Source organism: Vanacampus margaritifer, chromosome 11 (assembly GCF_051991255.1).
Source record: "Vanacampus margaritifer isolate UIUO_Vmar chromosome 11, RoL_Vmar_1.0, whole genome shotgun sequence".
In the NCBI taxonomy this organism is placed as follows: Eukaryota; Metazoa; Chordata; class Actinopteri; order Syngnathiformes; family Syngnathidae; genus Vanacampus; species Vanacampus margaritifer.
This window is the reverse complement of record NC_135442.1, coordinates 17,505,261-17,526,378: the sequence shown is the minus strand read 5'-3', so window position 1 is coordinate 17,526,378 and position 21,118 is coordinate 17,505,261. Positions and strand designations below refer to the sequence as shown.

Genomic DNA, 21,118 nt, shown 5'->3' with positions numbered 1-21,118 from the left:
TATGATCCCTTTCTTCATCAAATTATATCACACAATTCTAAGCAAACAATAATCCTTGAGAAGTAAAATTTCCATAAAACCTGCATAAAATTCTTATAATCTATATATAGTTTTATATTATGACTTCTTCCTCATAAAAAAATCCACATTTAGTCTTCCATTTTGCCTAATTTATGCTAAGTCTTTAAAAATAGTTTTATTTAATTTTTTCCCTTTATCCCCACTTTATGGTCCTATCCTCCATGTGTAGTTGAGATAAATTCCAGTTTAGTGGTGTACCACAGGGCTCAGTACGGGGCATTTTTATTCTTAAAATGTAAATCAGTTTTGTAGAAAACGTTCATATCCTGACTTATTGAATTTTTTTATTTATTTTTTTTGCAGTTTCACCAATTGCGGGCTAGCTCTATTGTTCTTTGTTAATATATTTAATGGTATATCTTATGTAAATAAAAAACAGTATTAGTAAATGACTGAGGCTTTATTTATTAGATAGAAAACGCTCTTTCAAACTTGCCCAAACGATTTATATCACAGCAAACAATATTTACACATTCATATATAGTATTTATAAATTCATCTATTAAATTACAAGACCCATCTCACGCACACTTAAAACACACACACGCAGAGTCCAATGTGATGATTTGGCATTTTGTTGTAGAGAAGCTTCCGGTATGATCACTGGAATGTAAAGCGAGCCAATGGACGGACAGGGACAGACGTGGAGTCAGTCAAGTTTGTGATGCCATGGCAATTTCTTCATCGGGTGTAAATCGTGGAAAGTGCCAAGAAAGATGAAGCAGCGTTTGGCTGTCAGTAAGCCGCTTGTGAGAACATCAAGGCTGCTTTATTGGCGCTCGCTCATTCAAAGTCATCCTCGTACTCGTAGTCGTCCAGGTCCAGGTTGCAGTGCGGCGAGGGAATCTGGAAGAAGTGCCTTTTGGACAGACCCAGGTCGCTTGAGATGTGAGCTTCCAAGGGACTCAGCGGGGCTTCGTACCTGAACACATAACCGCCGCTTAATGTTATTTGGGGAAAAAGAAGGCATGCAATGCGCTTCTGCTGCCACAGGAGGGCAGTCTTTGTGCACACCAAAGCAGCAGGTGGTGCTATTTTGCCTAATTAAAACCCTGACCAGGGAAGCCAATCAGAAGCATCACAAAAACGTGCTGGTCTGAGAGCAAAGCTACTCCTTTCTCCAAATTACATTTCAATCAAAGTCAGTAAATACAATTATCATGAAATTAGTTAAGTAGTTGAACTAATATTATGTCATCACCCCCGCCCCCATCACAACTATTTCTATAATATTTCTATTTTACTATGTTTTGCATGTGTGACCTCAGGGAACAAAAAATTCTTTTTTTTTTGGTAGTAGAATAAATTGTAATATCACATCCACTATGGTAGGTGGCAGTGGTGCACTCATTGTCAGAGTGCGGAAGGAGTTTGAGGTAGATGCCACGGACTTCTGACTTCCGGGTTTTACACATCAGCGCCGTACATTTTTTTTCTTGGTAAAATGTTGTTCTGATTTTTACAAGAGTAAAATATTATGACATGTTTTTCAGAAAAAAAAAATCCATTTTTTTTCTCTCTCAATAACCCTAATAATAACCATGAAATATGAGAAAATTCAGATTCTTTGTAAACAGAGTATTTATTGGTCCTTTTGAACATTTAAAAAAAATAAAAATAAACATATATATGACTATATATGAATATGACTTTTGATTTGTGTCATATTTGATACATCTGGTCACAATGCTTTAATTTGTACATTTATAACTATCAAAAATATGATAATAAATAGACATATCAAACATATTAGTATTTCCAAAAATCTGAAAGAACATTTCCCACTGTTAATAAGTTTTCAGGTTTCAATTGAGGTGACTTTGCAAGGTCGTTGGAAAAGCCACCAGCTGGGTGATACTGCCCTCTAATGGATTATCCGTGCAATGCATGTGTCAGATCATATGCATATAGTTTTATGAGGGGGAAAAAAATTATACTCATTAAATAAAGGGTTCAAAATATCTTCTAGATGATACGTTTGTCTTTTTTTTGTTGTAATTTCAAGTTTTTCTCATTTTACTATCTCTGATAAAATGACAGTATGACTATATGGCGTAATACTTACACATTACAAGGCTTGAAAATCCGACTTTATTTGCAAAAATATAGTCAGGATATGAGCTTTTAAAATGACTACTATTCGCATACAGCTTTCAATTTTATGTTGTAAAATTACTATTTTAATGTTCTAATATTTGGACTTTGTTCTCACAATATCACAACTTTTCTTGGAATATTCCAACAGTTGTCATACTTCAACTTTGTTTTTGTAAAATTACATTTTCATTCTCACATTAGGACTTTTTCTTTACAAAAGTTTGTTTTTAGAATTTGATGGAATTCATTTTCATGACATGACATTTTTCTAGTCAAATGAAAACTTTGTTGTTGACTTCCCCTCCCTCATGATCTAAAGCAAAAATCTCAGCAATACTTTTGTGTCATGCAGATTGTTGACTATAAAAAAAAGACGAGTGTGTGAATGGAGAAGACAAAGGAGAAGAAGACGAAGGTGTGAAAGTGCAGGAGAACATTTGATGCAGGTTTTGGTAGCACGTGGTCAGGTTGGTTTCAAGACCAGAGCGGTCTTGACAAAAGAAGGAAGGAGAACGTTTGGATTGGTTTCTGGTACCGCGATGGTCTTACCTGCCGGGAGGTGGTCCACCTTCAGAGGTTAGTGGTGGTCCTAAAGTGCCACACAATAAACTCATCAACTATCAGCTGACTGACAGTGTGACGACGCTCCATCTAAAAAAACTGAGAACCACTCAAATGTTTTCACGAGAAATAACGTTTAGGAGCAAATGCGAGTGTTGTGTCCAAAATTCTCTGTCGTGCTAATTCAACCGGTTGGATGACGCTATGACATTTCCGAAAGGTTGTATTCCAGCTCGAGTATCTCATTTTGGATCCATCTTGTGAAAGTGTACCTAATGTTGTGACCTGCAAGTCAAAAGCGTGACCGTACCCGTCGTCGCAGTGATTCCCGGCCGCCTCTTCAGCCACCAGGATGTCGTACTCCTCAGCGGCGTATCGCTCCCAGTCGGACACTTCCTGTCCCTCCGACTCCACTTCCTGTCAAAGGCGGACGGTTAACGGGGCCCCGGGAGGCTGGGCGGGCGTGTGCGCCGCGTGCTCACCCTGATGATGGAGAAGGGGTCCCGCTGCTCGTGGTCTAGGTACTTCTCGATGTTGAAGAAGGTGTCAAAGAAGATGTGCGACAGCTTGCACCTCTTCAGGTCCCTCAGCGTGATCTGACCTGCCGTCGTCATTCACGTCAGTGTGGAATAGAGATGGATCGATATGCTTTTTTCAGGGCCGATATTGATTATCGCTTGTAAGGGAGGTTGATAACCAATATTTGAAGCCGATATACAGCTAACTGTTAGCTCGCGGGCTAACCATTCACCCGCACGCGAACCCCGGGATAACTCCCAAATAGCCGCAAAAAATGGATATTAGGTTAGCGCGCGAGTTAACCGTTACCTCACGGGCTAACCTAATAGCCGCTAATTCGCGGGCTAATAGCCCCTAATTCTTCTAAGCATTCACCTGCACGCTAACTCGCAAATAGCTGCTAATTCGCGAGCTAATTGTTAGCTCACGGGCAAACCGTTCACCCACACGCTAACTCCCAAATAGCCGCTAAAAAAACGGCTATTAGGTTAGCCCGCTAGCTAAAGCGGGCTAATAGCCATTAATTCACAAGCTAGATGGTTAGCTTGCGGGCTAATAGCCGCTAATTGCTGCTTATTGGCTGTTAGCACTGCACGAGCAACCAATCAGATGGTGCTGTGTGCCAACGTTGCAGGGAGTCAACAGCCGTAGACTGAGAGCAGACGGAGGAGAAAAGCGACCGTCGGAGCAAAAATAACAGTTTACATTTTGCAAGGCCCACAGAATATTGTGTTCTATTGGTATAAAAACATGGAACCTACCAAAAGAAAGATTAGAGTCTCTTTTTTCATCAGGAAAAAAAGTATATTTATATCGGTTTCCGTTTTGGAGCAATTAGCGTTAGAATATAGCTAAATTTTATCATTATTCACAAACCTGTTGAAAACACTGTCAAAAAGAGCTTGTTGCAAAATGGCCCTGGCTGACCTCTTTTGTCTCTGCTGCCACCTGCAGGCCGTTTTTTGTAACGAATACTATTGCTTTAAGCCACATCTTCAGTTCAAATGCTGCATCAAAGCCTACTGTATGCTCTAGTATAAAAAAAAACAACATAAAAAATGTATAAAGACGTTTTTGGGACCATGGAAAAATATTTAAAATAAAACATTTTCATACGTTTTTGAGAGCAAATTAGTTAATACTGGTCAAATGCAAATTTTAATCAAATGGATTTATACATATTTTTGACACTGATTTAAACAAAAATTACTTTTTTCTAGAACTTCAGATTTTTGAAATATTTTCAGTTTTTTGGTTTGTTTTTAGGTTTGACCTACAAAAAGCTTTTGCAAAATACGGAATTTACCATGCATTATTATTTATAGCTATGATGTGATTCTAAATCAGCACAAAAAAATCATTTAGAAAAGAAAAACAAAACAAAAAAACTAAACAAAACAAACATCTGATAAAAATGTGTAGTGTGCAGTGTAATTTGCAAGAACAAGCTGTAACTGTAGCTGTAAAATGTAGTAACATTACAGAAAATTGTATAATTTTACATTTAAGTCAACCTTAAACATTTCTTGACAATAATATTTTATATGTCACTTCACTAGTGTAAACATGACATTCTGATTAATATTAGATTTGTGGAACATGAGTTATGCAGCAAAATCCAGCAGCTTTTTTCTCCATCTCAGGGCCGCCATTTTGCTACTTGCTATCGACTGAAGATGACATCACATTTGCTCAGCCCTCAGGCAACAACCAATCAGAGCTCACCTGTTTTCTGAAGCCGCGCTGTGATTGGTTGTTACCTGACACCTGAGCAACTGTGATGTAATTTTCACTCAACAGCAAGTGGCAAAATGGCCGCCCCTTGAAAGTGATAAAAAACGGCTGGATTTTGCTGCTTAGCTCATATTCCACTAACGCAATATTAAACAAAATAACATTCAGACTAGTGGGGCTGTATAGAACATTTTATTGTCAAAATTGTTGGGGAGGTTGACTTTCGCTTTAGGTTGTAGGTCATTTTATTTTATTTTTTTTTAACAGGTGTGATTGTGTTGAAAAGAATAAATGTTGACATGTCTTTGCTCTGAAATAGCGCTTCGGTGTCCTATTACGTGCTAAACGATGGCTGACATTCCTGCGCTAACGACACGTGTGCGTGCATGTGGATGACACCAACAGCTGTGGGACACTTGTCAATCAATCATGGAGAAAAGGCGGAATTTCCCGCGGGGCAGGTAAGAGACGACCAACCTTGGACCCGAGGCCTGACGAGGTCGAGCATCTGGCAGAGGCAGTCCTCGAAGGGCAGCGGTTCGATGGCCATGCTCTCCAGCTTCTGGCACTGCTCCTCGTAGAAGTACTCCATCTCGTACATGCTCAGCACGCCGTCGCCGTCCAGGTCCATGCAGCGGAACCAGTATTCTATACTGGAAGCAAACACGCACGCGCGACAAGACGGTCACTCTCGTTTTCAAGTCCAACAACCGGCGTGAAGAAGTTAGTGTACCTGGTGTCCGTTTTCTTGTCCTCCTCGGAGATGAGGAACCACACGAAGTCGGGGTAACTCAAGCGGCCTTCCTTGAACACGCGCCGGTCCCTCAATATCACAACAAAACAAGTCAGATTTTTTTTTTCTTACAAGAAAGAGTCAGATTCTTGTGAAAAAAATGGCAATTTTAAAAACAAAACCTGTTGATTTTCCCCCCCAATAATATTACAAAGCCATAATGTAAGAATACAGTTATAACATTGCAAGAAAATAAGAGGATTTTTTTTATCTGAGATAAATATACCGTATATATGCAATATATATATATATATATATATATATATAGTAGTCATTTTATAAGAATAAAGTGGTCAACGAAAACAATAAAAAAAAATATGCTTTAAAAAAAATACTATTGTAATTTAATAAAAATAACTTGGTAACAGTAATAAAACAAGTACAAATACTATTTTATTAAATACGATGAAAAAGTCCTAATTTTATTTTATTTCTTTACGTTTTAGAAGGAAGGACCTTGCCCTAAAAATATATATATTTTTAAAAACTTAGCCGTAAATTGATGACAACAATGGTAATATAATGAAATAATAATAATAATAACGCTGTAAGAAAAGAAACATTTTGATCTGAGAATTTTTTTGTGCAAAATATAGTTGTAATTTTACAAGAATAATTGAAAATAATACAAATAAAAATACACTTACACAAGAAGGATATTGTATGCTTTAAAAAAATATATATACAGATGTATTTTAACAAAAATAACTAATAGTAATAATACAAGTAAAAATAATATACTACAACAATAATATTGCAAGAAAAAATATGAGGGGAACATTTTTAATCTGAGAAAAAATAATCAAGAATGATACTTGTGTGCTTTATTTTTATATAAATACAGTTGTAATTTAACAAAATAACTTGTTAATAGACATAAAACAAGTAAAAATCAATTTTGATTAAATATTTTTTAATAAAGTTTTAGAAGGACCCTATCCCAAAAAGAAAAAAACATATTTAAAAAATAGCAGTAAATTGATGACGAAAATGGTAAAAGTGCAACAAAAAAAGAAGTAATTTCATAAAAATAAGAAGATTTTAAGGCCTAATATTACATGAATAAGGTTATCATTTCACAAGAATAAAATCATAATTTAAAAAGTCATTTTTTTAAGGGAAATATATAGTGGTAATATGACCTCATAATATATATTTTAAAAAAAAACATGAAGTAATTTTATACGAATAAGTCTACTGTTTCACAAGAATGAAACTAATTTAAAAAAATGCAAGAATATTGAAAAATGGCAATATGGGAACATTTAGAAATTTTGACATTAGTAAGTGTTTGACATTATGAAATTTAAAAAACAATAAATACATTGGAATAAAATAGTCATATTTCAGGGGAAATTAGTTGAAAAAGATATAAATATGCTTGGCTAAAGTTATAATATTATGGGGGGGTCATTTTACAAAAACCTTTGCGTAAGTTGAAAGATTTAGTATTTCACTGTAATTTGAAGGAAAAAGAATGCATTACAAAAAAGTTACATTACAATAATGAGGAATTCTTATTACAGAAAAATCAATCATTGTCCAAAAAAACAAACCTGAGTGCATTTTTGTTGCAAGTGAGTGTGCCTCTCTTACCTTGTGACTGTTCCTGAGAATATCCTGTCAATCATCTTTTGGGAGATGGCTTGGAAAAAAACAATCAGCAGACGTGAGTCTTTGGACATGCTAGTGGAGCGTCCATCTTGCGTGTGGCCTGGGCACGCACCTTGGTCGTTGTGCTGCGCCAGGTCCTTGGGGTCGATGTACAGGTCGTGGTCGGTGTCCAGCTCCCAGAATTTGCAGTAGATGACGTAGAAGTGCTCGTAGGAGAAGAACTCCGTCAGCTGGTTCACGTCTTCTTCTTGCTCCAGCAGCGCCACGTTCTAACCCAGCAAACAAAACACAGACGAATAGAATGACGCGTATTTGCAACGGAGCATTTGTAAATCCTCATGTTGACACTGACCTGAAGGAAGTTACTTTTCCGGAGCTCGTAACAAGTTATTTTTCCGTTCCACTTGCGGTTGACGTTGTAAAATATCCTTTGGATCACCTGTAAGCATGGACATGCTCAACGACGACATCAAGGTAACAGCGTGCATGTGATGTTTTAGGGCACCGCACCGTGGTGATGTATCTGGAGTGGAAGTCCGACGCCTCCTTCAGGAAAGCAAGGCCGGCGTGGGAATTCACCACGTCCTGAAAGACGACAACAGTCCCATCACATCGCCTTTTGCTCACATTCCCAGTGCGCTAACATCGAAGCTAAGCAGTAGCTAGTGAAGCTCACTAAAATTAAAATGAGGTTGTAAAGAAATAAAGGTTATAAATGATTTCATGATGCTAGATTTTTATTTTTTTTTAATGTTTCATAAAAATACATTTAAGTCATATTTAACACCAAAAATTTATTTCGAAAAATGAATTTCCTGTGATCAGCTAACTAGCAGTTCTCTGGGGCAGCCAACCGCTGTCCGCTCTTTTTTTGCACCACTGACCGCGTAACGACAGACTGTAGTTTGGACGGTCAAAGCTGCAGTGCAGCGACATGGCGATAAACCGTCAAAGCCGTGCAACTCTCCCGTACACATTTGGCCAACTTGCTGCGAATATGCCATTAGTTAGTCAAACTAGCCGCTACAATGGTTGTTGATAAATTTCTATACAACGCCCTGATGTTTCACTTCGAAACAAGCAATACTGGAGTAGAGGTTTTCTGGACAGACGAAATGTAGTCATTATGCATTGGGCATCTTTTTTTAAATTTGAAGCATTATTTACAGTTTTGTTTACAGAGCTTGACGGTATGAATAAGCTTATTTGGTTCCTCCAGCTTTGATGTGTTGACAAAAGAAAAAAATGAAATGCAGTAACCCTAACTGAATGCTTGTTTTCTTTTTGAAAATATCTTATAAAGCAGAGGGTGCAATACTGCCATGGTGACATTTGTAATTGCAAAATCGAACAAAACACCACTCCAGGTACATTTTTGACAGGAAAATAACTTAACAAAGAGAATAAAGGCAAAACTTTTTTTTATATTTTAAAAATCAACTAAGTAATGTCTGGACTACAAGGCGCACCTGACTATAAGCCGCGCTAGCTAACACTCGAGTTTGTTACACATATAAGCCGCACCTGACTGTAAGCCGCAGGTGCTTTAATGTTACCGGGTATGTAAAATGGGTAATTTGCCTTTTGCATCTATGTGTACAACTTTCCTCACATTTCATTTCATTATGTTCTGTTTTGGTGCTAGAAGAATGTACATAAGGTATCCCATATTTATTCTTCTAAGCATTTATTCTGTGAAGAAATCAAAAGGGAGATATGACTCGTGCTCCTTTATCTTCAAAAACAAGAACTGTGGCCTTAAAGCAAAATGACGACTGGAATATTTTGCGATTGAACTGTTGAAGCTTTGACTTTGAAAGTTTCAGTGCTGAAGAAAAACACGTCTACATTATTATCTGCACGATGATTTGTATCTGTGACGGCTGTTGTGTATGCCCCTCCCCTTTAGAACAGCAACCGCTATGTAACTAGTGAATATCCAATAAAAAGAGGGAACGGCGAAGTGTGTCCAGAGCGCGATAAGAAACTGTAACTGGACACGTCTTTCCATTCTCCTCGCGAGCAAAAATAATTTAAACTTCTTGTCTTCCTGATTTGTTGTTTATTAAATGTTCTAGGTTGCCTGAACCTGACATTGGGTGAAGATGTGCATTACAGCAATGTTAATATCCTGCAAATGTAAACTTTGAAGTAAGAGACCGTCTCTACAAATATTTTGCAATGATATAAATAAACATGAACGGCACTGAACTTTGTGAGTGGACAGTGGTGACAAGGCCAATGAAAAATGCAGGTGTATGATGTATTTAAATTTTTTTTTTAAAAAAAGCTGCACTTATGTGGCACGAGAAAGAAGGTTAATAAGTGCAGCTTTTTAAATTTTTTTTTAAATACATCATAAGTAATTTTTTTATGCCCTCATTCCCATGTGTTGACATAAATGCTCAGTCTGCGCAGGAATTAAAAAGCCTTATTTCCGTGCCTCTTTGACTCCCACTGTGAGAAATTAAATCATAGCGAAACACATAAATCACAAGCGGGGGGAAACGGGCGGAAACAGTCGCATCTACTCCGCCTCAATCGGCCTCTCATTCATCACAACAGTCAAAAGACATTTCCCCCTCGTGCAAGCACACAAATTAAAGCGAGCGCGCCACCGGAATCAATCGCAAGCGTAAAGACCGCCTACACACCCCGATGGAATATTCTTCAAAACAAAATCCGCATTATATGGCATCGGTTCATGTCGCCATGTCCACTACATTAGTTTAAAAAAAAGAAACATGCTTAGACTTTAATGCAAGGACCCCCTGTACTTATGTACAATGAGTGCTCTTTCCACTTCTGCTTTAAGTAATACATCGCTGAGTCGCTGACACTGTCAATCAAAGGTTAACACCACGCAGGTGTTCCTAATGAAGTGGCCAGTGAGTGCATATGAATTACTCCTGTGTGAGCCACAAGGCGAGCCAAAGTGGCGAGCGCGCGTGCGGCCTTGCCAGTACCTGCAGGAAGGGAATAAAGTCGTCTTGTTCCAGGTAATTACAGCCAGGCTTGGCCAGGAGGTGCACGAATTTGGCGGCCTCGTCGTGACAGGTCTGTAGCGTCCTGCACGGCGGGGCGGGGGAAGAAAGAGAGAACAGATGGTGGCGAGGTTACTCCCTCTTTTGTTGTGTCCTATTATGAGAGGAGAACAGCTCTAATACATTCTGGAATTAGGATTCTGGATGGTTTCTGGGTAATTATCAGCGTTGAGAGTGGTGGTAGTTAAAAAAAAAAAAAAAAAGGAGGAAAAGGTGAGCATCTGTTGTGGCCTCTCATCTAAGAACAGCTCGATTATGAGCTCAAGTCAAAGGTCAGCTTGTCCAGCTTTCTGAATGCTTAATACAAGGGCATATGCCCACAGTGTGCAACACTTTTACATATTACAACGTAAATGGTACTAGGGCTGACTGATACGGATTTTTTGAGGCAGATGCAAATTGTTGTGAGAAAAACAATACAGATTACAATCGGCCAATTGATTAAAAAACAACACACACACACACACATACATATATATATATGTATATATATATATGTGTGTGTGTGTGTGTGTGTGTGTGTGTGTGTGTGTGTGTGTGTGTATATATATATATATATATATATATATATATATATATATATATATATATATATATATATATATATATATATATATATATTCGTGAAGAATATGGAGCAGGTCGGTCACTATATATATCAGTTCTTACCTGTAAATATATTGTTTAAAAACTAATTTTGTACATTTCTTCACAAAAATTAACTCACTCAAAAATGTAATATTATTGAGGTACTGTATTAGTCCTGCCAAATTATTATGGTTACTCACGTTGTAGTATAGAGCAGTATAAGACCCACTGTAACAAAGACATGTCTGCCATCTAGTGGCGAATGGTGATATTACAAATTGAAACAACGATTGACCCCTGCATACTTACGCAGATTTGTGGATTTTTTTCTCTCTCAATATTTTTCTTATATTTTTGATTTTTCCCATTCCTTTAAGGAATTTTTATCCACATTTCCCTCCATTTTCATGTAAAACTAAATGTTTGCCAGTGTTTTCTGAATAATATTTTTGGTTTGTCAATAAATAAATAAATAAACAAACAATTTTATTATTATTTTTTTTTGACCGATGTTTGAAGGGCCATAATCGGTTGATTAATCAGTTGACCCCTACTTAGAACACATACTGCATATTGAAATTTGGTACATGGGCACATTTTGGTGAGGATGTGGTTAAAGATGCAGAAATTTATGGTCACTGTTTGAATGCTTGTGTGGCTTTAATGGACGTGCACGCAATAGCAGCTGTGAGATATCCTGCCATTACCACAGCTGTGGCTAACAGATCGCACAAATACATAACTCTATGATCAAGTAATTTTTTTTCACTTGGTTAACAGTTCAGAATTGTTCAAACAAATCCAATGAGGGTCACAGACAAACTTAGTATAAGCAATAAAGTAATTTGATAAAGATACTACTTTACAATTTAATCTAAATTTGTGTATTCACTCTCACATACTCAACAGTGTACATATAAAGTGCAAAGAAAACAGGTTTTATTAAATTGTAGTTTTAACTTTTTTTATGTCAACAGTTCACTTCTGAATTCTATAGGGTCATTACAGAATAGCAAAAAACAACACTGACCAAATGGCGCCTGAGACTTTTGCACACAACTGTGCATGCTTACATTTCTAAAAGTCATGTTTTTCTTGTCCTGTTTTTGTTCGCAGTGCAAATGTTTGTAAGGCCTTTGCCACCCATCATTTGTGTTTACTGATGCCAAGGAAATAACAGTTCAAACAGGCGGCGTTGTACGAGCGTGTGCACGAGCGGCCCAGCTGAACGCGTCGACAAAAGAGGCCATTGTCTTACTTGCGCCACATAGCCACGAACTTGTGCACGGACACGAAGCCCGTCCTGTCGCCCCCGGCCAAGCAGAACAATGGCACCTTCCAGTAGAGGGGACACTCGCAGGCCTGAGCAGACACACGTTGTTGTTATTACCAATGACATTTGAATGCTTAAAATAAATAAAGACTTGCATCATTTGATCATTTCCCTGAGGAAACATTTTAGGTTTCCCTCAAACCACAGGGAGGATGGGCTCGTATTTTTGGTGTGAAAGGAGCAAACACGTAAATCATGTGACTGGGTGGCATGCTGCAAATCACTTTCTCACCTTGGCAACTTGCCCCATGTCCTCAATGGTGGCCCTTTCATTGGGGAATTGGCAGAACGTCGCCTCAATTTTGGAAATGAGGCTGTCGATGTTAACGTTGGCTTGGGGCCGACCTTGTGGGAAGTAAAACTTTGGAATGCTTTCGCTCAGCGCGCGGCTGACGGGTTCCTCTGTCCTCACCTGCGCCTGATGTAAAAACACACACACACAGGCACACACACTGTTAACCACATGATGTTATCGTATGCTAATGATAGTCTTAAGATCCCTCTTAACTCTTCCTTTCACAACAGTTGCTAATACTTAAGCACTCCATTAAAAACAGAATTCTTTATAGAGTAGCAACGTGCGTTTGTTTACTTAACTGCAGATCCTATTAGGTACTTTAGCGGAAACTCTTTGTGTCTATTACTATTTCTCCAAAAGCATTTGAATAATAATATTAAATCAAGAATAATAATAATAATAATTGCCACTGTCCATTAAAAAACAGATATCACTAAATTGTGTTTCTAGTAAAAAGAAAACACCATCAACATTTGGAGATAAAAAGCACTTCATTTGACCAACAAACACATAATACAATATCTATCTATACTTCACATTTTATTACGACCTGAGCTTTAGAGGCGCCATGTTTGCTGTGAGGGCGGTGTGTGTTATGGTAAACATGTTAGTTCATAAAGTATCATTACAGCCCCCTAGTGCAACCTCCTGTCATTTTTGTATTCCTGGAAAATTTGGAAAAAGGAGGTCTATTTGGGCTGGAGTGTTTCTTTAAGTGGACGATGCATTTGGCAATTAATCGGGGTACCATTAAAAGGCAGGCCACTATTTGAGGAAATGAGGACTGAAAAACAGTCAGTGCTGATCAAACAACAACATCAGCTGATTTGGCTTAAGGACTCTGCAATAACTTCCATCCACTTACACTTTGTGTTCTCTATTTAGAGGTAAACAGCCAACTGGTCCTCTGTTTTGATGTCTTGATGGGCAGAGAAGATTAGTCAACTGGCCTGACTAGGAAACTGACATCATCTGTTGCACTGCAATGTTTCACAACATACCACAACGTACCATCTCAGGTTTAACCATTTAAATAAGATAGCATTCCTCAGTGCAGTTATACAAAAATGCAAGCTACAGCCACAACAACAACAGTTGAAATTTAACAACAGGCAGTCATTTTTGGATGGTACAGATAGTGATAGACCGATATATTTTTTTCAGGACAGATGCAGATAGTGATTATTAGTAGTCAAGGAGGCCGATAACCGATATTTCAAGCCGATATTCATTTGCAGTAAAAGAGAAAATATTTGTCAAAAATAAATAAAATAACTTTGTTGAAATGCCATTAATAAGCATGTTTGTTAAAACAACTTTTCCAATTTTCAATACTTTGAAGGTTTTTCTTTTCATTTTAAACATGTAAGGATTAGACAGCTTTGTGTAAAAATTCTAACAAAAAGTCTAGGGAGCTTCCAGCATGTGTTAACCTAAATTAAAAACTAAGCAACTAAATAGCTGCCTAAGTTTTTTTCTTAGTGCAAATGAAGTTTTCTAAAATTTCAACATAATTTCTTCTTTTCATTTTTTAAATCAAATCATTTTTTAAAATAAAAAGTGTAGGGAGTTCCCACTGTCAGCATCATCTTTTACAAAGTAAAGTGGAAATTTAAACAAATCCATGAATGAAAAGTCCCCTGTATCTCACTGAGCGTCAAATGCATGCGATTGTAGCTAATTTGAGGTTTTAGTCAGGGCTCGTAAAAGGTTTCAAAAGATCTTCGCAGACAGTGAAAAACTGTCTGAACATGTTCAAAATTTCTTTACGACAAGTAAAACTGTCTATGAACATCTTACAAATCCTGATGAAAACCCAAAATTCGCTACGTTCGCAAGCATTCACCGCTCAGTGAGATACTATATCGGCTTTCAGATTCGTAAAAAGTCAGATGCCGATATTTGGCATTTTAACAAATATCGGCAGATTTAAAATCGGTCTATCCCTAGTTACGGAAATAAAAACATGTTTAAGTTATGTTGATAGGTTCAAGGCCACAATACAAGCAGGATATCAAATGTCAGCGAGAAGCATTGAGATTGTTCATAAAGTTCATAAGTTGTTTTTTCATGGCAGATGTTTCTGCAGACACAGCAAAATTAACACATGCTGCTAATAAAATGATGAGATGAACCACAGTCTCGTGTTTTAGAGTGTTCCAATAGCAGCATGCTGATTGATACACGTTGGAATATCATTAGATAATTTTACAATGCCAGTCTGCCAGCATATTCTGCCATTTCAGGGTTTTCATTAACGGAGAGGCCTGATGGCCCTTGGGGCCACTGTGTCAGGTTACCCCAAGTTCACTGATGCTGGTCCAGCTGGGTCACTAATAAAAATTTCATAAATAAATGTGATGAAAATCAACATGCTGCTGCTTTTTAAATATGAAATATTCAATATTTTGAGATTTATCCACTAAATTGATCAATAATTTTTGCGCTTTTTATTTCCATTGCGCACATTTGATGGCCCCCATTCAATGACGCATTGTGCCTTGTGTACTTGCAAGTGCTTTTTACACTTTGGCATTTCATCCACAGGTGGTAGGGCTCATACAAATCACAACATCTACATTAGAGGAATGGATGGGGAGTGCGGATATTTGTTTTTAAGCGGCTGTCTTGATCGCCCGCCACTTTTTTGCTGCAGCGTCTACACACTTTACTGTTTCATCCGCAGGCAGGCAGGCTAACTATATGCTGCTAATTATAAATTTGTATTATGTATTATTTTAAATAACAATATCTATCTACTGAATGGAGATAATCCCCAGTGTTTACATGCATTTTGTCTGCTGAGACTATACGTTTCACTGCTTCATCAAGAGGTAGGTTATTAGGTTAACATATGTAATTGTGAATTTTGTTACTCACTGGGTTGTTGCATAAAAAGGACATGGCTAATAAAGACTGGAGCTTTTGTTACAGATAGGTTTCTTGCAGGAACTCTTCTCTGTGTAAAATAGGCTTCTTTTTTTTATTTTATTTTTTTAAATCAGTTGCTCATGCATACAATGCATGCTGATAGCTTCATTGAGTTGTGCTAGTGTTAAAAGAGTTTAGGTTTGTGGCTCAATGTCCTCCTGAAAACAGGACAACCTGCAGTCTAAAGTAAGGTTTGAAAGGCCAAAAGAACAATGATCAGATCTAGTGAGTTTATAAATGATACCAATCACTACTAATGGGTACTGTGTGTCCTGCATATTCTCTAAACAGACGTGAAAACAAGATGAGATAAGGCCTGTTAAACGGAAAATGGGCTTTCACTTTTGCTTTTCCAATTACTAGGCACTCAAAGCGCTTAACACTGACTCCTCATTCACCCATTGATGATGCAGGATCAGTAGCAACTGGCGGTGCAGTATGTTGACACTTTGACATGGTCACAAGGGCTGGGGATTGAACCCACAACCTCTGGATTGGGAGATGACCACTTGACCACTGAGCCATGCCATCCCTAAGATATTAACTCTTTGGCTAAGTCAATCAATGTCAACTTTAAAAGATGTCACTGATATCACAAGGAAAATCAAAGCGACCTTGAAACTGATTCTGAGACCAGAGTTTACAACACTATTGACAAATGCGGTCTTTAATATGATCTCATATTCCTGGAAAAACATGATGCTGCAAAAGATGATGATGAACATGGTCTCAGGTGTCATCTTATAGCCAAAGATAACTTAGGTTGTACTTAGATTTGAAGATGACTGAGTGGATTATTCTCCATGGTGTCTGCCTGTTTGCTTCGACCTTTGTGGAGGACCAACTCCATCAAAGTGGAAGAGTGGAATGGATAGAAGTAGGCAGATGGCAGCAAACCATTGCCATGGTATCTAAGATACGAATATTGAGTGAGTCTTTATGCGGTGTGACCGAATATCAATGAGTGCCACTCCAGTTGACGTCTGTTTCTCACCTGCAAACTCATGTAACACCTGACGACATGGTCTAAACTATAAACACTACTAAGGGTACACAATGAATGATGAATGCGCCTGATGCTGTGCTGCACCGTGTGCCGGTGTCAGCCATTGCTATAAAAGGACATAAACCTCTTCTGCTGCCACACTATCCCCCTCCTCTACCCCCCTATGCTAACCACTAGCTAAGCGCCTGAAGCTCGACTTGCTAAGCCTCATGACATTTTACACATTCCCAGTGATGTGGCCTGAAGCAAGGACAGAGGGGTGGGCTACAAGGGGCATACTGCGCAAGAAGTCCACTGCCCAGTAAAAATGTGGTGCACACCAGATCTCCGAGGGCCGAAGGAACACCTGTGACATTGGCTAACAGAGGATAGTATGGTTTTGGGAACTGAAGGAACTTTAATTACAGGGCCTAAGGAAAATCTGTGCCACTGGCTATCAAAGAATGATATGGTGATAGGAACTGGCTCTGGATGGTGGCGCATGTGTTGGACGGTACACCATGCAAGACAAACTCCATCCAATAAATGTGGCGATCGGCCGATCTCACAAGGCCAAAGCAACACCTGTGCCATTGGCTAACAAATATTGACATGGCAACAGCTGCTGGTGGCCAAACAGCGCAAGACGAATGCTACCCAGTAAATGTGGCGCACACTTGATGTCACTGAATAAGTGACATCAACAAGGGAACACCTACGCCATTGGCAATCAAAGAACGGAATAGTGACATGAACTTCAATTAGTTGGTGCTCAGTATTCACAAGAGAAGCATAACAAGAACATAAAATCCAAGTCCTTCGGCATGAGTCCAGTACCCCCCATACGAACCTCGGCCTGTCCTTGCTGGAAGGCTTTAAGCCTCTTCTTGAAGCGCGAGGGCAATACAAAGTCACAGCCTCGCGCCAGCAGGGCTAGCTCCTTCCTCAGGTCAGGGTCCTGACGCAGAGACAACTCCCTCATCCTCATGACGCACACCACGGGGAACACATAAACAAATCCAGTGGGGTCCGGACGGGTTGGACAAGTAAGGCGCTATTGTTTGTAGAAGTTGTGCGTATCCCTGCGTTTGTCCTCTGTCAGAGTCAGAACAGCTTAATGCAAGGCAGCAGCTGCTACTGTGACTCCCTCTCCCATTCCAGATCGGGTCGCGCAATCTCAACCCTGCTTGCCGCTACACAACACACACGTACAGTGGACAGGGGCAAAGGGAGCGCTCTCCTCAACACTGCCGGGAAGATAAGGAGTGACAGGACGTCTGTGTGTGGGACTCGCTCTCTGTGCGTATGGGGATGGGAGGGGTGTGCACATTGGATCTGCCCTTTCCAGTTTGCATTCCTGTGCGCTCGTGGAAGGTTACGTAAAGAAAAGCAGACCTGTTGATGCAGCTCGCTCACAGCGGCCAATTGGGGGATGCACCTGAGCAACATGATGACACAGTACGAGGGTTCACTAGTTTAAACCTCCAGCAACATCAGACATAGAAACAATCGGGGAACATCACAACTTTCCAATGTCAATTTCAAGCATCAGTTTACAAGCTTTACCATGTGGTAAATTCAGGAGTACCACAAATGCATCCACAGTTAAAATTGGTAAGGCAACCATAATTACATTCAATTTTTTCACTTTTGCAAAGATGCAAAGACAGAAAATTACACAAAAAAATATCGCATTAATCATGTATTAACTATTAATTTTGACCACAAATGATCCTTTAGTTTGACAGCGGATAGTTACGTTGAATTAACACAGGTTGTTTTTGAGCAACAAATATAACTACATGTGTTAAACCAAAACATTTAATAAACGTTTGCATATGACATTAAGAATAGTTCATGTCAAACTAGTGGGGTCATTTTTTTCCCATTTTAAATTATGCAAGTAATTCACTTTTTAGAAAAAGAGGCGGATTAGTGTGCGCAGTGGATCAAAAAAAATGTTGAAGAAGTCGTCATAACATTAATTGTCGAAACAATTAACATATAACAGGTGCTATTCAAATTTGGCGGGCAAAAAAAGTTGATAAAAAGCCTTTTTAAGTGATTAATGGAGAGTAATCACAATTCTAAAATGTGATTAATCTGAATAAAAAATGTAATTGTTTAACAGTTTTAATTCAAACCGTTACAGTGATTAAATGCATTAAAAAAAGTTACGGACAACTTGATGTTTATTCTCATAAAATCTAACTTTCTCTTGGTGTTTAATTGATTATAATTACTTTGTTAAATGAATACCAATTCAATTTCTGTAGGACTTCATCCATCCACGTAGATGTTACAACTATTATATAATAATAACTTTCTTAGATTCTGTCTTTAGTGAAAATTGTAATTTTTTTTTTTTACTCTTGTAAAGTAAAAACACTCTTCTCCTAATGTTCTGAGTCATGAAAAATATGTTTTCTTTTACAAGTACCTTCTATAGATGGGAAGAACCCTCACAGTGACTGAATATTATGGACGATTTTTTTCTAACCAGCTTTTCTGTAAATATAAATACCAAGAACAAGACAAAATAATCTCCGTGTGACAGCCAAGATATCAAAACTTAGTTTCCTCAGAGAATCATCCAAATTAGTGTGTGGCATATTCACTCGACGTACGTCATGCATACATCTAGCTCCTCTGCTTCCCATATTATGCTTTGCTTTGTTTTGCCTTCCCTCTGTGAGCTCGGGCTGCCAGCCATTCCACATCTTATTATAGTTGATGTGCAACGGTGGAGGAAGGAGGGGGATAGCGGAGGGACGGGACACGTCAAATTCAAAGAATGATGTCCGAAGTAGTCTGCGCCTATTAAAAGCACCAGGCAAGCACTGTTTGCGACGGTGCTGCGGTCCATTTATGTCCCAAAAGTGACGGCAATTACATCAATTCTTCACAAAGTTGCTGATCTAACGGTGTCGCCTTTCACATGGCCCAAAAAAAGCCTGTTTGATTTACACATGCTCACCACAGCTATGTAAACAAACCAATATTTGTTAACGTTATGTTATGAACTTGCCTGCACCCACATACATTATTTTTAGATGAGAGGATGACAAAGACCAACGTTTTCCACTGTTTTCTGTACTTCCTGTTATCCGCCACGTAGGACACTGCACAAGCTTGATAAGCTGTTTGGATGACGGCTTTTTCCCTCCCAGGCGCCTTGTTTTTATTTCTTCTTTGAATGCTAATTAATTCAAGACATACATGGAAACAAATGCACAAAACAACCAGTAGATCACATGGAACCGTCATTTCGCGTGTGCTTTTGCTTGGTCTGTTTGAAAGCAAACCAAATGTGAAGTCTGCACAATGAATGCAGTTTGCGAGCGGACATAATGATGTTGCATTGAATAAATACAACTTTTTTTGCTGTATGGAGAGGACAAAATTAATAAAGCCATACACACACCACATACTTTTATTATGTACACATCCACGGTATAATGAGGATCAATCCAAGTGTAAATCCTTTTGGGTTCAGTACAGTAAAATGGGACCTTACATATTGGTTTGCACATACACTATTTATAAATTAGGGGTTAACCAATCAAAATTTTTTGGTCGATCACTGATCCTCGATCGTTAAAAATCTGACCTGTTGGCGTATCTGGTGAGTGGATTGCACTCTTTAAAGCTGTTCAACTTTCAACAAAGATTGTATTTAGGAGCCAACACAATCACCGGTCACTACATTGTCTAGCAATGTTCAAACGGTCATGTTGTATCTCTGAACCACTACCAGTATTCATATCTGTGGGCTTGAATGTTTACTGCCGAAACTGAGAAAACTTCTCTTTATGCAAAACAATATGTGTCTGAACAAGAGAAATCCTTATCTATCAAATTACTTTGCAGATAATAGTTCAGTTTTTGAGCATGGAATGTAGCAAATTGGGGAAGCGCATACATGAGTACACAAGAAAATAAGCTTTGAAGGGTGATTTGGGGGAGACTTATTATATACCCGAGTGCATATTATGCTTGAGAAATTATGCTATGCCACCCGTGGAATAGGCTCCAGCACTCCTGCGACCCTTGTGAGAAATAAAGCGGTTCAGAAAATGGATGGATATTGACGCCAAATTCAAATTGGCTCGCTTTGGCAGGCCTTTGTGCCTTGCGTTTATAAACGACAAAAGCTAATACTTATTGTAATTGTCACAAATGTGAGCCACAGTCACAGATGCACTTTTCAGCCGTTTATCGAACAGTCGGGAGAACAGTGAAACAACCTCAGGTAGAAGCTACTTTCGGCCACCACAGCTCACACCCAGACACTCACATGCCAACCCAACAGACCCCAATTCTTAAAGGCATATACCAGCACATGGAGTTCAAATACATTAACAATGTGTGTTTAATAGGTTTAACGTATCACCCCCCCCCCCCTCCCCGCCATGAATAAGGATTCACTGTAAAGATTGTCTTTATTTGGGCAGAATTTTCCAAACAAATTGTGTTCTACCTACTAACGGTGTCCAGTGGGAGTGAATGTGTATACTCCAAAGAGTTATTGTGACACAAA

The 21,118-nt window shown here is 38.6% G+C and overlaps 1 protein-coding gene across 5 annotated transcripts in view; it reads right to left on the bottom strand.

Annotated features, from left to right (window-relative positions):
* Window positions 1-426: 426 nt before the first annotated feature.
* ppp2r3b (protein phosphatase 2, regulatory subunit B'', beta) overlaps window positions 427-21,118 on the bottom strand; it is a 29,382-nt gene continuing 8,690 nt past the window's right edge. The window contains exons 1-13 of one of the 5 annotated variants that reach the window (XM_077579700.1): window positions 17,429-17,849; window positions 12,597-12,782; window positions 12,290-12,393; window positions 10,366-10,468; window positions 7,910-7,984; window positions 7,752-7,838; window positions 7,512-7,668; window positions 7,382-7,430; window positions 5,726-5,815; window positions 5,470-5,645; window positions 3,222-3,340; window positions 3,050-3,156; window positions 427-1,003 (exon numbers count right to left, since the gene is read on the bottom strand). In XM_077579700.1, coding sequence (XP_077435826.1) covers window positions 865-1,003; window positions 3,050-3,156; window positions 3,222-3,340; window positions 5,470-5,645; window positions 5,726-5,815; window positions 7,382-7,430; window positions 7,512-7,668; window positions 7,752-7,838; window positions 7,910-7,984; window positions 10,366-10,468; window positions 12,290-12,393; window positions 12,597-12,782; window positions 17,429-17,566 — 1,530 coding nt within the window. In that variant the 5' untranslated portion in view covers window positions 17,567-17,849 and the 3' untranslated portion in view covers window positions 427-864. Of the gene's footprint in view, window positions 1,004-2,727; window positions 2,839-3,049; window positions 3,157-3,221; window positions 3,341-5,469; window positions 5,646-5,725; window positions 5,816-7,381; window positions 7,431-7,511; window positions 7,669-7,751; window positions 7,839-7,909; window positions 7,985-10,365; window positions 10,469-12,289; window positions 12,394-12,596; window positions 12,783-17,428; window positions 17,850-21,118 lie in introns of those variants that run through there. The other 4 variants (XM_077579699.1, XM_077579697.1, XM_077579696.1 and 1 more) reach the window with 4 other exon arrangements.